The sequence below is a fragment of the Cupressus sempervirens genome, chromosome 3, assembly GCF_028749045.1.
Source record: "Cupressus sempervirens isolate cs-2001-9-10 chromosome 3, ASM2874904v1, whole genome shotgun sequence".
NCBI lineage: Eukaryota > Viridiplantae > Streptophyta > Pinopsida > Cupressales > Cupressaceae > Cupressus > Cupressus sempervirens.
The window spans coordinates 182,953,076-182,967,628 of record NC_143120.1 but is presented as its reverse complement, the minus strand read 5'-3'; the positions used below and the strand labels follow the sequence as shown (position 1 = coordinate 182,967,628).

At 35.6% G+C, this 14,553-nt stretch overlaps 1 protein-coding gene across 1 annotated transcript in view; it reads left to right on the top strand.

Annotated features, from left to right (window-relative positions):
- The window catches only part of LOC149565394 (oligomeric golgi complex subunit-like protein), a 122,532-nt gene that overhangs the window by 78,090 nt on the left and 29,889 nt on the right, over window positions 1-14,553 (top strand). The window contains exon 9 of the mRNA XM_089818900.1: window positions 204-308. Within this exon, the coding sequence (XP_089675026.1) occupies window positions 204-308 (105 nt within the window). The remainder of the gene's footprint in view (window positions 1-203; window positions 309-14,553) is intronic.

Here is a 14,553-nt window from a genome sequence, read left to right as displayed (position 1 = left end):
TTAATTGTCTAATTTCATCATCAGTTGGATCTCTGTTGTCCAAGCAAGCATATTTTTTAGGTCATAAATGTATACATAAATTCATAATAGTGCATGGCGTTTTGACATATTTTATAATTTCTAGCAGTAAAATAGATAATGATTCAGATAATAATGATATTAATTTAAAGAAACATTGAAATAGCTTGTCTTTCTCTTTGTAGGTTTTGAGGCAACTTAAGGGAATCTCTGCCACATATAGAATGACAAACAAACCACTTCCAGTGCGTCATTCACCATATGTCTCTGGTGCGCTTCAACCTTTGAAGGTTTGGAACATTTCCCTAAATGCATTTATTTATAGAACACACTTGTGACCAACTTTATTGCCTAACCCAGTTAAATGGCAACTGAATATAAGTAGGACTGAATATCACAATTACTGTGTTCATTCCCTTTCCTTTTTTTAAATATTCGTTTGTTTCATATTAAATGTTTTTTTTTCAAGTATGGTATTTGTCTTGCATCATGTACAAGGTACGGGATTTTTACTTGTCTTTTTTTGCTTTTAAATGATATTATCTATGTTATACGAGTATGCATTTCCTGCCCACAGGGGACTGATTTCCGTCCCCAAAACATTTCAGGGTCAGTGGGATGGAAAGAGGATGTCCCCCAGCCCTCTCGATTTCAAAAAACTGCAAGAAATGACAGGAATTGTCCCAAAACATTTGCTGCCCCTGAAATGCCTAGGGGACACCCAAAACATCCTTGATCTGTCCTCAAAATGAAAAAGTGTCCCCTACACATTTGGATGATTTTTGGCATTAAAAAAAGAGCACTTTTTGAGTTGTTTTTTGCCAAAGTGACAATGTGGAGGGGTCACAAGGTTTGAATTCATTTCCGTGGACAATAAAATTCAAATGGAGGAGGTGCAGCTAGGATTGGTCGACTACCATTGGATGATCCGCTTCTGCCAAAGGGAGATAGTGTCTCGGATGATTCTAAGCCTATGGATATTGATAGCTAGAATGAGGATTTGTTTCATATGTTGTGCCTGTAGCTTGATATATTTTGATGTTTGAGACTTCTGGATACACATTTTAGACATTTTGATTTGGATATTTATATTGATAGACCATGGTTATCATGTTTGAGACTATTGTTATAATGCTGTTATAATGATTTATACTGCTGCAATTATCATTTATGTTGTTACACTATTGTTGTGACTTGCGAATCGGTGATTTATTTGTATATTGTCTTGTTGCTATCGATTTCTGACATCTATAATGTTAAGTTTTGAACCAGAATAGCATTACATGCAATAAACAAAAACTCAGAAAAAGATACAATCAAATGACACCATTGTTTACGCTGGGAAAATCTCCTAGTTGAGGGGAAACCCAGTCACACCCGAAAAATAAATCCTTTATTTAAGTATATCGAATCAAATACAAGAGAAACACTGTTCCTTATTGAAATCTTCAGCATGCAATGATCAGACAATGATCATAGATGACACAATACACAGATAAGAGAAAGTGTACTGAAATAATGCTGCTTCTAAATAATACCGCTATTTGCATAATCATTAGAATGTTCAACTCCATATGATCATATCATCAAAACTGATACTGTTGATCAAAAGCCAGTCCTCGAGATTATCACCCCTGACAAATGCAGAAGAAAAGTTCACTCTGGATACAACCTTTGAACACACTAAAAAAAATACCAGCAGACTTCATTACTTCAATATAGTCAAACGACATAGACCGAATGCCAACATTCTGCCACGAGCCCTGACAAACATATAAAGATGTCGGTTACAAACATATGGAGATTCTCGAACAGACGTACATGTAAGGAAGACTGCCAGCAAGGAATGATTTACATCCCAAGAGTCTTGATGGAAGCCGTGAGCATAGAAAACACTGACACTTACTCTCTTTCTTGAAGACATAAAACAATGATGGAACTAAGCATTGCATCAATAACAGGAAGAAACATCTCCAGAATATCAACCAAGAGCTGTTGTGGAAGGATAAAATATGAAATGGCACAACTTCAAAAGATTGTTGATATGAGAATGAGAGCCATCGGCTGAGCAAATAAACAGCCAATACAATTAAAGATATTAATGACGATATTCTCTGACAGCAATACAAGGAATCATGTATGCTGCCATGATAGAATAAACGACAATGCATAATGCCAACAATTTCATAACACGTGCTGGTGCTAAATAAGTACTCGCAATTAACAGGAATAACATATGTGCAATAGTCTTCAACCACCATATAGCTCGACAATAGGAAGGTAAAATATGATTCCAAAGACCTGCCATGAACTTAAGTCAATTTAAATCATAATACATGAACATGAGTTTGGCAAAAGATAACACAACCAACACAGTTATGAAGGAGCTCTCTCACAGCGACCTTAAAACATTAACACTCCCTCTTAGCAAGAGAGAGATCATTCATGTGGCATAGAGTGTCATAACCTGACAAGCACAATAGAGCTGCAACCAAAAATGTCAATAATAAAATCTCATCTCAAATTTTCTCAACATAATATTGTCATTTCAGCATGTTATTCATCATGGCTATTCTCAGAATTAAAATGATGTCAGCATAATGTTCACCATGGCTAATCTGAGAGAGGGTGAACAAGCACAATTATGAAATTGCTTCCATGACATTCACCATACCTATTCGCAGAGGATAAAAAGGTCTTACAGCTTACACCTCTCTCAGAGAAGAGTGCATTACCACCTTGCCTATCCACAAAGGGTATCCACCATACCTACTCATAAAGGGTGGAAAAGGGATTTCACCTTGAACTTCTCCCTCTCAGAGAAGAACTCATTATCAGGGGATCTCACCTCAAACTTCTCCCTCTCAGGGAAGAACTAATTAACAAGGGATTGCACCTTGAATTTCTCCCGCTCGGAGAAGAACTCATTAGCAAGGGATTACACTTCGAACTTCTCCCCCTTGGAGAGGAACTTATTAACAAGGGATACAAATGATAAGACAATTACCTCGAACAGTGTGTGTGTAAGTGGGTGGGACCCACGCACACATACACACAAATGATAAGATAAATGATACCTTAATCACTGTCTCCTTGCCTGCAAATGATAAGTTTTGTTTGTTGTTGTAGTTGCAATCTTTGCTGGTTGACACACATGCAAATGTGAGAGCAGAGACAAGGCATAAAGACTGTTCGGTATAATGCTTGAAAAAGAATGTTATTTCATGGAAAGCAATGATTATGGGTTCTGCAAAAATGAATATATTGATTCTTTATAGAAATTATCATTCAATGCTTTTGGAAAGCATAAAATTGAATCCCAACTCTGTTAATGCCCCTCCCTGTTTGTATTGGTGCAGAAGTTTAAATACAGTAAGATTTTTGTTAGATATATATAGTTGAGACTGCAGTGATTGAGATACATAAAATCTGAAATCACAGGCAATGCTGAAAACTATTTGACCAAATGCTTCTCAGAAATGTAATCTAATGGGGTGCCATGCATACAGATATTGACAAAATAGATTTGTTGAATATGCAAATGTGCTTGTGGGTATGCATTCAAATTTCAAAACATGAAATTATAAACAATGAACATGAACTGTTTGACAAAATGCCCAAAGAAAATAGAGAATGGATAACGAAGATTGTAGACATATGCTCAAATGGCTTTGTGAAAAGCCCTTAGAAACTTCAGAGAAAATACCATTCATAATCTTCCTCTGTAAGATGGCAGTCAAACCTGTGGTGGTTGTGTGGACATGCTTACTTGTTGAGCGAGCATTATATTTGCAGATTTAATATATCTCGAGAAAGAAAACTGTCAAGCATATTTGGTTAGTTGAGCATACACAATGGTCTTATGGAGATGTAAATGCGATTGGTGTGTAAAGTTGGATTCCTGTTATGGTAGACATATCCGAAAATAGTGCAAGCGTAAACAAAGTATCATGAAATATTTGATAGAATGTCTGAAAAGATGCCACTTTAAGGGATTAAATGAAATGATTGCTTAATGTGCACATGATAGGATTTGCATGAAAGCTCTTAAAATCTTTAAATTAACTAAGCACTCTTGAACTTGTCCTTACATAATGACATTGTGTATTTAGTTGAACAGTAGTTGTCCACGGGCAACCTTCATGCCTGAAAGCATAGACAGATCACGTGAGCTGTTACACAAAACACCATTCAATTTGCATTGAAAGCTTTATGAACTTCAACGCATATGCAAATGGCATATTTAAATACAAAATATGTAATCATAGACAACACAGCTCATTTTTTGACAGAATGCGGCAAATAGATCTCATATGTCATCTGGAGGAGCAAAATGAAATCATTTCAGAGCAAGTAGGAAATGGAGTTATTGCAAAGGTTTTATGGTTTCAAAACACAATTTGCATGAATGGAAGTCATCATCCTCAAAGCTGGCACAGAAAATTGACATCTATACAGAGAGATCAGATGCGAATAGTTGTCCAATATTACGATTGGGAGAGACATTTCTAAACACACATGCAAAACATGAATCCTTTGACACACTGCTTTGAAAGAATGTGGTTCCATGGCTTGATATGTTCCAGAGTATACAGAAAATGGGTTTGTTGGGAAAGTTCCAGTTGCAACCGCATGAAAATGTGTATGCATAGAAAAGGCAGGAAACTATTTGGCCAAATGCTCTAAATGGAACATGTGCCATGTGCTGTGTTTTCCTAAAGTAGGGCATGGAGATACTCAATTGAAGTTTGAAGAATACGAACGGTAATGGGAATTGAATAAAGAGTTTGGTCTAAATGACATCAATACATCTTCATTGGACAGGTGTGTAAATGACAATGGTAAAATGGTACAAGCCGTTTAAATACTTTAACTCTTGGTGATGAACAGTATATCGCTCTAAGGAAAACCTTGGTTCTTAAAGACAACATAAGGTGCTGCTGAATATGAGCTTGTCTGTAAAGGAGAGAATTTGAAGAGTTTATTGGAAGAAAAGATGAAGCTATTAATTCAATTTTTAAGTGAACAAAAGAATTTGTCTTCCTTAATCATGGAAATGTCTCAAGCTATTATTCTGTTAATGTCATGAACAATTTACTTGTGAACAGTGACATGTCATGGAAGAAAAATTCTATTTTAGATATGCTTAACAGAAAATTACTACATTGCAAATACAAGGTGCATGCCTAGGTTCAGAGGAAGTACTGAGGGACATTGGTTTATAATTCAGTGAAGAGAAGCTAGAGGGTTTGAGAAGAAAAGAGAAGGATACACTAGTTTGTATGCAGCAATGAGGACAATTTTATTACGATGTAATTGGTAAATTTTTGCTTGTTATAAATGTTAGTTTTTGTGGATCTCTGATAGATAAAACTATTACAATAAATATGGAAACAATAGATACTCTAATTTGTATCACAGCAGTGCAGAGTTGTTCTTCAAATAATGGTGATCTTCAAATTGCTTATGTTCAGAATCTCCTTCTCTATATATTGCTGATAATGCAGATTGTATATTGAATATAACAATGATCATGTATATTAGATTGCAGAGGAAAAGTACTGGAAGGTATTTGTAATATTTGATATGCAGATTGCTGGGTCTGAGATGCTGTGTATTGATGTCATTCCCATCGACTGCATTTGATATATATATAAGTGTGCAATGGTTATGATTAGTTAGTAGTAAACCAATATTGCTTAATACAAGCAGTCGGCAATGTCATCGATTTATATCATTGCCATCGGCAATAACACAATGCCAATACAAAGTAGTCTGTCGATTATCTGATCTGTCGACAAGAGTATCAATCGCATGTTTATTTGTAATCATTAACAACTTATGTGTGTGTGTGTGTGTGTGAGAGAGAGAGAGAGAGAGAGAGAGAGAGAGAGAGAGAGAGAGAGAGAGAACAACAATAATGATTATTAAATAAATATGATACAAGTTTGCATATGACAGATTACTTCTACAGACGCTATACATCAACACTCCCTTTTAGCAACGGAGAAGTAATATACCTTAGATTTCAGAATAGAATATTTGATTACTTTATTTGGTCTTAACACTCTGAAACAGTGACTAGTCAGATAATAAAAAATCACCAAGCTATGAACACTATCATAACATACATCATGATCTCTAATGGTCCGAAACAATATCTAGAGTAATCATAATGAATATGTTATCTATGATCTCTTATTGCCCCAAGCAATATCTAGAGATGTCCATAGTAATAACATAGAAATTCGTTACTCATGATCTCTAATTGTCCTAAACAATATCTAGAGATGTCCATGGTAACAAACGAGTTCGTTATCTATGATCTCTAATTGCCTGAAGCAATATCTAGAGATGTCCATGATAACAGGCCTATCATTTGCAAGATCGCCACCTTGCAAATAATTACCTTCTGAATAAATATGTCCATGAAAGATTGTCACCTTTCATTACATATTTGATGCAACTAAACAATAATAGAAGCATAAACTCACATGAATTGAAATTTTTTAATTCAATATTCAATATTACAAATTAATCATACCAAGTTTTTTTTCTGAAGTATTTCAACTTCACTTTGGCAAGAGGCTTGGTAAAGATATCAGTTGTTTGCTCATTAGTACAGATGTACTCCAGTTGAATGATTCCTTGATTCACCATATCTCAAATGTAGTGGTAAGGAATTTCAATATGTTTGGAGCGATTGTGGAAAATTTGGATTGGTTGAAAGCTTGATGCAACTTGGATTATCACAATAAATCATAGTGGGCTTCAAAGGTCTTTTGAACAAATCTGCTAACAACTTTTGTAGCCATACCGCTTCTCTAGCACCCAAAGAAGATGCAATGTATTCTACTTTGATGGAACTTAATGCAACTGAAGTCTGTTTTCGGTTGGACCAAGAAACCATACTAGATCCTAGGTTGAAGCAATATCCAGAAGTACTCTTACGTTTAGTAGGACTGCCTGCCCAATCAGAATCAGAATATCCATGAAGTTCGATATTGGCTTTATCATATTTGATTCCCATTCCAATAGTACCCTTTAGATATCTCAAAATGTATTTAGTTGCATGTAGATGTATCTTCTTTGGTGCACACATAAACTGACTCAAGGTGTTAGTAGCATAACATATGTCAGGATGAGTATTCACCAATTACATTAAAGATCCAATAATCTGCCTGTAGTAAGTAGAATCTATAGGCTCTAAATTGATCATATCATCTTTCAACTTGTGTAGATTTACTTCTATAGGAGTAGCAACTAGTTTACATTCCATCATTCCAAATTTTGTCAAAATGTCGAATGTATATTTTCCTTGATTCAAAAAAATGTAGTTATCCTGTTGCTAGACTTCTAATCCAAAAAAGTAGTGAAGTAGACCTAAGTCTTTCATTTCAAACTCTGCTGCGAGTTCTTATTTGCATTTCTTTATGAGATGTTCATCACTTGTTATCAACAAATCATCAACATATAACACAAGAATGATTGTATCATCACCATCTATTTTGAAGTATAAGTTAGGATCAACTTCACTTTTAGAATATCCTAACTTCATTAGATAGTTGTCTATCCTTTCATACCATGCTCTGGGAGCCTGTTTGAGACCATAAAGTGGTTTCTTTAATTTACAAACATGAGTTTTGCTGTCATGAGTGCTGAATCCTTCTGGTTGTTTGATATAAACTTCTTCTTCAATTTTGCCATTAAGGAACATTGTTTTGAGATCTATTTGATGAACCTTCCATCCCTTCGATGCTGCAATAGCCAAGATGGTTCTGACTGAAGTATATCTAGCAACTGGAGCAAATGTTTCTTCATAATCAATGCCTTCTTTCTGTGAGAAATCTTGTGCTACAAACTTGGTTGTGTACTTGTCAATACTGCCATTAGATGCATGCTTAATTTTAAACAACCATTTGGAAGAAACAACTGATTTGTTCTTAGGTCTTGGTACAACATCCCATACATCATTTTTTAATATAGAGTTATATTCTTCAATCACTGCTTTCCAAGACTGATTTGAAAGTACTTCTTTAACATTAGAAGGATCAGCTTTTATAAGTTTAGCTAATAATGCAACATAACACGATTGATTTCTTGTTCTTTTGCTTTCTTGAATCACTTCATTAGGTTCAACTTGATTTTCTTCTATCATTTTCCTAGCCCAAAGTGGCCTCTTTTTATTGTTGACATTTTCAGAATCATCATGATTAGACATGGTAGAAGAGGATGGTTCAATATCATTCTCTCTCTCAATTTCTGCTTGTTGATTTTCATCTACTTTAGGAATAGATTCAATAATGAATTCATCACTGTTTCTAGAGATATTAAAGGTAATATCTTCTTCAAATTTCACATCTCTGCTAAGCTCAATTGTTTTTTGACTTGGAATGAAGATCCTGTATCTTTTTGTTGTTTCACTATATCAAATAAGTATCCCCTTCTTTTCGAAAGTTTTTAGTTTTGTTCTTTTCTCTTTAGGAATGTGGATATAAACAAGACATCCAAATATTCTTAGATGGCTTAGATCAGGTTTAATGCTCGGGAATACTTCTTTCAGAGTGGTATACTCTAATACTGAGTGTGGACATCTGTTTTGAATGTAGACTGTAGTGTTATATGCTTCAGTCCAGAAGGAAGTATGAAGGTTTTGATTGTGCATCATTGCTCTGGCAGATTCAACAATTGATCTATTTTTATGTTCAACAACTCCATTTTGTTGAGGATTATTTGGTACAAAAAATTCCCTCTTAATCCCAACAAAAATGCAAAAATTCTTAAAAATATTAGAGATGTATTCACCTCCATTGTCTGACCTTAGAATTTTTATTTTATGTCCTGACTGATTTTCAACTAAGGCTTTGAACTCTTTGAATTTTGATAAAACTTCAGCTGATTCTTTTTGTTTCAGAAAATAGATCCAAGTTTTTCTAGAGTAATCATCAATAAAAATTACATAAAAGAAGCACCCGTTAAGAGAAGGTATAGACATAGGGCTGCAAATGTTAGTGTGGATCAGTTCAAGAATGGATTTAGATTTGTGAACACTTTTAAGAAATGATTGTTTAGTATTTTTTCCTAAAGCACATCCTTCGCAAATACTTAAGTGATCAGTTTTGAGATTAGGTAAACCTTTTATAATTTTTCCTATGGATGACAATGCACGATAGTGAAGGTGACCTAGCGTCCTATGCCAAACTTTGGTGGAATTTGAAGTGTCATGACTAAGAGCTAGGTTTTGATTATTACAAAGTTTATAAAGACTTCCATCTCTAAATCCGATGAAAATGGCTTTCTTAATATTAGGGTTCTTGGGCCAAGATAGAACTTTGTCCTCTTGGAATGTGATTTTGAATGCTTGATCAGTAAGACCAGAAATAGAGACTAGGTTTCTCTTTATTCCTGGTACATATAAAACATTTTTGAGTTGTAGGGTAATTCTTGAATTTAGGTAAATTGAACAGGAACCAAGTCTTTTGATAGGATGAGTAGAGTTATCTCCAATGGTAACTTCTTTTGAGGATTGTTGAGAGAAAGTTTCAAATTTGTCTTTGAAACCGGTGATGTGCCTGGATGCTCCACTGTCTATGATCCAAGTGTTGTGGTTTGAGTTTAATTCACTCGAAAGGGCTAAGTAAAAAGCATAGTTTTCTCTTTCTTCTTTCTCTACACCCTCTTCTTTGATTTTTGCTAAGGTTGTTGAATTTTCTTCTTTTTAGGGCAAAAGTTATGAGAGTGATCAATTTTATCACATTTCAAACATCTAACTTTGGACCAATCACGGTGCTTATATGATTTGTTAGATTCCGTTTTGTTGTATTTGAATTTTCTTTTCTTGTTTGATTTTACATGAAGTGCTTGAATTTCTCCCTCTTGATTTGTACTTGGTCCTCTTGAGACTAATCTAGATTCTTCTTGTGTGCATTCATTCTTTAATAAATCAAATTTAGGGAGTTCGGGTCAAGAGCTTAAACCTCAAATAAATGTTTCCCATGATAGAGGAAGACCTCTTAGTGCTAGCATACTGAGTTCTTTGTCATCAACTCGATTTTCCATTGTTGCAAGTTAATCTTTTAGTTCAGAGATCCTTAGAAAGTATGAAGTAATAGATTCTCCATTTTTCATCTTTATATGTAGTAGATCTTGTTTTAGGGTTAATAATCTACTAGTATTGTTGATTTCAAATGTATCTGGAATAGTGGAGAACATATCAAATGCATTCTCCAGACATTATATGGATGTAAGAATATGATCTTTTACAGAATCTATTATAATTTTCATTGCTTTATTATTATGTCTTTTCCATGTTACTTTCTCAGATTCATTTCCAAGCATTGGTATGTTTGTTTCGATATATTCCTCTAATTCCATTTCCCTTAATATTATCATTACTCTAATTTTCCATGATGAGAAATTAGATGCAGCCTCAAGCCTATCTTCTAGTCTCACATGATTCACCATTTTAATAATGAAATTTAGCTTTTGAAAAAATCTAAGATTTAGATTTTAATTTTTAGTAATAGCTTTTCTTATTAGAATGGCTCTGATACCGTGTTAGTTTTTGTGGATCTCTGATAGATAAAACTATTACAATAAATATGGAAACAATAGATACTCTTGTATTACAGCAGTGCAGAGTTCTTCAAATAATGGTGACCTTCAAATTGCTTATGTTCAAAATCTCTTTCTCTGTATATCGCTGATAATGCAGATTGTATACTGAATATAACAATGATCCTGTATATTAGATTGCAAAGGAAAAGTAGGTATTTGTAATATTTGATATGCAGATCGCTGGGTTTGAGATGCTATATATTGATGTCATTCCCATCGATCTGCATTTGATATATATAAGTGTGCAACGGTTATGACCCATAGAGTCATGACTTTACGTGGCCTTTGGCCACGTAGTGTCATGCCTCTACGGAGGCATAACTAATGATTAGTTAGCAGTAAACCAATACTGCTTAATACAAGCAGTTGGCAATGTCATCGATTTACATCATTGCCATCGGCAATAACACAATGCCAATACAAAGTAGTCTATCGATTTTCTAATCTGTCGACAAGAGTATCAATCACATGTTTATTTGTAATCATTAACAACTTATATATGTGTGTGTGTGTGTGTGTGTGTGTGTGTGTGTGAGAGAGAGAGAGAGAGAGAGAGAGAGAGAGAGAGAGAGAGAGAACAACAGTAATGATTATCAGATAAATATGATACAGGTTTGCATATGACAGATTACTTCTATAGATGCTATACATCAACAATAAATAGAGTCCGAAAGGTCTATATGTACAAAAGAATGGAACAATGTTTCCATTGGAAATGATTGTAAAGAATAGAAAAAATTAATAGTTATCTATAACTAACTAAATATTAGAAACATTCTAATATTTACAATAGATTACAAACAAATAACCATTAACTAATACTAGACGCTTTTCTATTCTTGTAATACCTTCCCTTAATGGTTAATCTGTCTACAACACAAAGTTCTTTGAATTTGACAAACTTATTAGGACCAAGAGGCTTGGTGAAAATGTGTGTAGTCTGATTCGTGGTAGGAACATATTGCAAGTCTATTGTTCCGTCTTCAACCAACTGTCGTATGTAGTGACAAGAAACATCCATGTGCTTGGTTCGTTCATGGAAAACTGGACTTCATGCTAACTTGAGAACGCTTTCATTATCAAGAAACAAAGTGGTCGGTCCAGCTGGTTACATCTGCATTTCTCCAAGCATTCGACGAAGCTAAACAACTTAACAACCTACCTTAATTGTTCCTCTGTATTCAACATCAGTGGAGGAGAGAAACTGGCTGCTGCTTCTTATTGGTCCAGGTGACGGTCCTTAATCCAAAACTAAACACATATCCAGAAGTTGACTTTTTATCGTCAACAAAGCCTGCCCAGTCTGAATTTGTGAATCCACTGAGTCTAGGATTACAACTTCGAGAGTAAAAAAGTCCATAGTCTGAAGTGCCCTTAACATAACGAAGCACATGCTTTGCTACCATCCAATTATCAGCCTTGGGAGCTATCATAAAGCGTGAGATGTAGTTGACTATGAAGCTGATATCAAGCCTAGTAGCAGAGAGATAGATGACACTGCCTACTAGTTTCCTATATGTAATATCATCAGTGGAAGGAGAATCAAAGTTTGCAGATAATTTGAGACCTTTCTCCATTGGTGTAGATGCAGGCTTGCAATCCTACATACGGAATTTGTCTAACAGAGCCCTGACATATTTGGATTGAGAGATGAATATACAAGAAGACTATTGCCAAACTTCAACACCTAATCAATAATGCATGAGCCCAAGGTCAGTCATATCAAAAGACTGGCATAAATTCTGTTAGATTCCCTGAATCAAAGATGTCGAACTGCTAGTGATGATCAAATCATCCACATAAATTAGTTGAAGGATGATGCCATTGTTAGCAATCTTGATGTACAAATTTGAGTCTGAAGAACTCCTCTTGAAGCCTTGATCATCAAGGTACTTAATAATTTTTATGTACCATGCCCTAGGGGCTTACTTCAAGCCATAGAGAGCTTTCACCAATTTGAGAACTTGATGGTCTTTATTGGCAACCTTGAAACTAGGAGGCTGTGTCATGTAGACCTTTTCATGGAGATCACCATTCACGAAAACACTCTTGACATCCATTTGATGAACCTTCTAGCCAAACTGTGTTGCCATGGCTAGGATTAATCTGATGGTGCTCATCTTTGCAGTAGGAGCAAAGGTGTCATAATCAATGCCCTTATGCTAAGAAAAACCTTTTGCAACTAGACAAGTTTTGTACTTATCCAAAGTACCATTAGATTTGTATTTGATTTTGTAAACCCATTTGCAGCCAGTGGGTTTCTTCCTTGGTGGAAGATCAAAAAGGACCCAGGTGTTATTCTTCAGCATGCTCTGGTGTTCAGATGTCATGGCATGTTCCCACTTTGGAATCCCTTTAGCCTCGAAATATGTTTGAGGTTCAAAGTTCAAACACACTGTGAATGTTGGCCATGAGAGCAAAGTTAATAGACTATGTATGTTTGCTCTTTTTCCGGGTAGTTCTCCCATGAATGAGCTTATCATCACGAAGATCGGCAAGTGTCTTAGCCCACCACTTAGGTCAGAGAAGAGAATGACCAACATTAGTATCAGGAGATGCTTGGTGATCAGGTTCCTCATCAAAGGAATCCAGATCAAATTCAAGGAAAGCATCTACAAATTGAGGTGATCCTATAGGAGAAGCTAGAGGTGTCTGTACAGGGATCATTGGTATGACTGGAGCTGTAGGAGCTATTGAAACCCTCCCATCAGGTGGACCTAATGAAAGCCTAACTCCCAAGTCAAGAGCCTTCATAGGCTGGTCTGTTGGATCAGGAACAAGAGAAACAAGCATGAATGGTCCTCGCCACTCATCAAAGACTACATCACGACTGCACAAGAGATGAGAGGTCTTAGTATCAATCAAGCGATATGCTTTGTGAAGACTACTGTATCCAACAAGCATGAGTTTTTGACTCTTGGCATCCAACTTGGTGTGTGACGCATCAAGGATCCAAACATAGGAAACAAAGCCAAAAATCTACAATTGACTGATTTTGGGCTTGCGACCTAACCAGGCCTCTTCCAGAGTTTTACCTTTGACCGCCACTATGGGTGACCGGGTCAAAAGATAAACTGCATTGTTAATTGCTTCTGCTTCGAATCATGTCTATGTTCGAGCAAGGATCAAGTCATTTTAGTGATTGTTTTGTTCTAACGTTCAACTACATTGTTCTGTTGTGTTTTGTGGGGTGTGGTTAACTGGTGTTTGATGCCATGAGTATCCAAGAAGCTAGAGAATTCATTAGAACAAAATTCCACCCATTGTCTAATGCAAGAGTAATAATAGGTTTCCTAGAGTCTTTTCAACTAAAGGTTTAAACTTTTGAAATATAGGAAATGCATCTGATTTCTTTTTAAGAAAATATACCCACATTTTTCTATTGAAATCATCAACAAACAATAGAAAATACTTGGACCCAAGAACATAAGGAGTGGCCATAGGTCCACAGATATCGGTATGAACACGCTGAAGTACCTCAAAAGCTCACCAAGAATCACCATTGGTGAAAGGTGTGTGATGTTGCTTCCCAGCCTGGCATGCATCACAAACTCCATGCTGCCGAGTCTGAATCTTTGGCAAACTAAGGACAAGCTCTTCCTGAGGAAGCTAAGAGAGATAATGCACATTTAAGTGCCCATGCTATTGATGCCAAAGTGTGCTAATAGAAGACTGTCGAGAAGCCATGGCTAAGTCCTGAGAGTCACCAAAATCAGTAAGTTGGAAACGACCACGATCATCAAGACCCACTACAACAATTGACTGTTTCACCCGATCAATGATGTTATACTGATGTGAATTGAAGGTGACATCCAACTGTGGAGAATGTTGTAGTAATTGATTGACTGAGAGTAGATTTAGTCCCATCCCTGGAATGTAGTACACATCGAGGAAAATGAGATTTCTCTTAGCAGATTG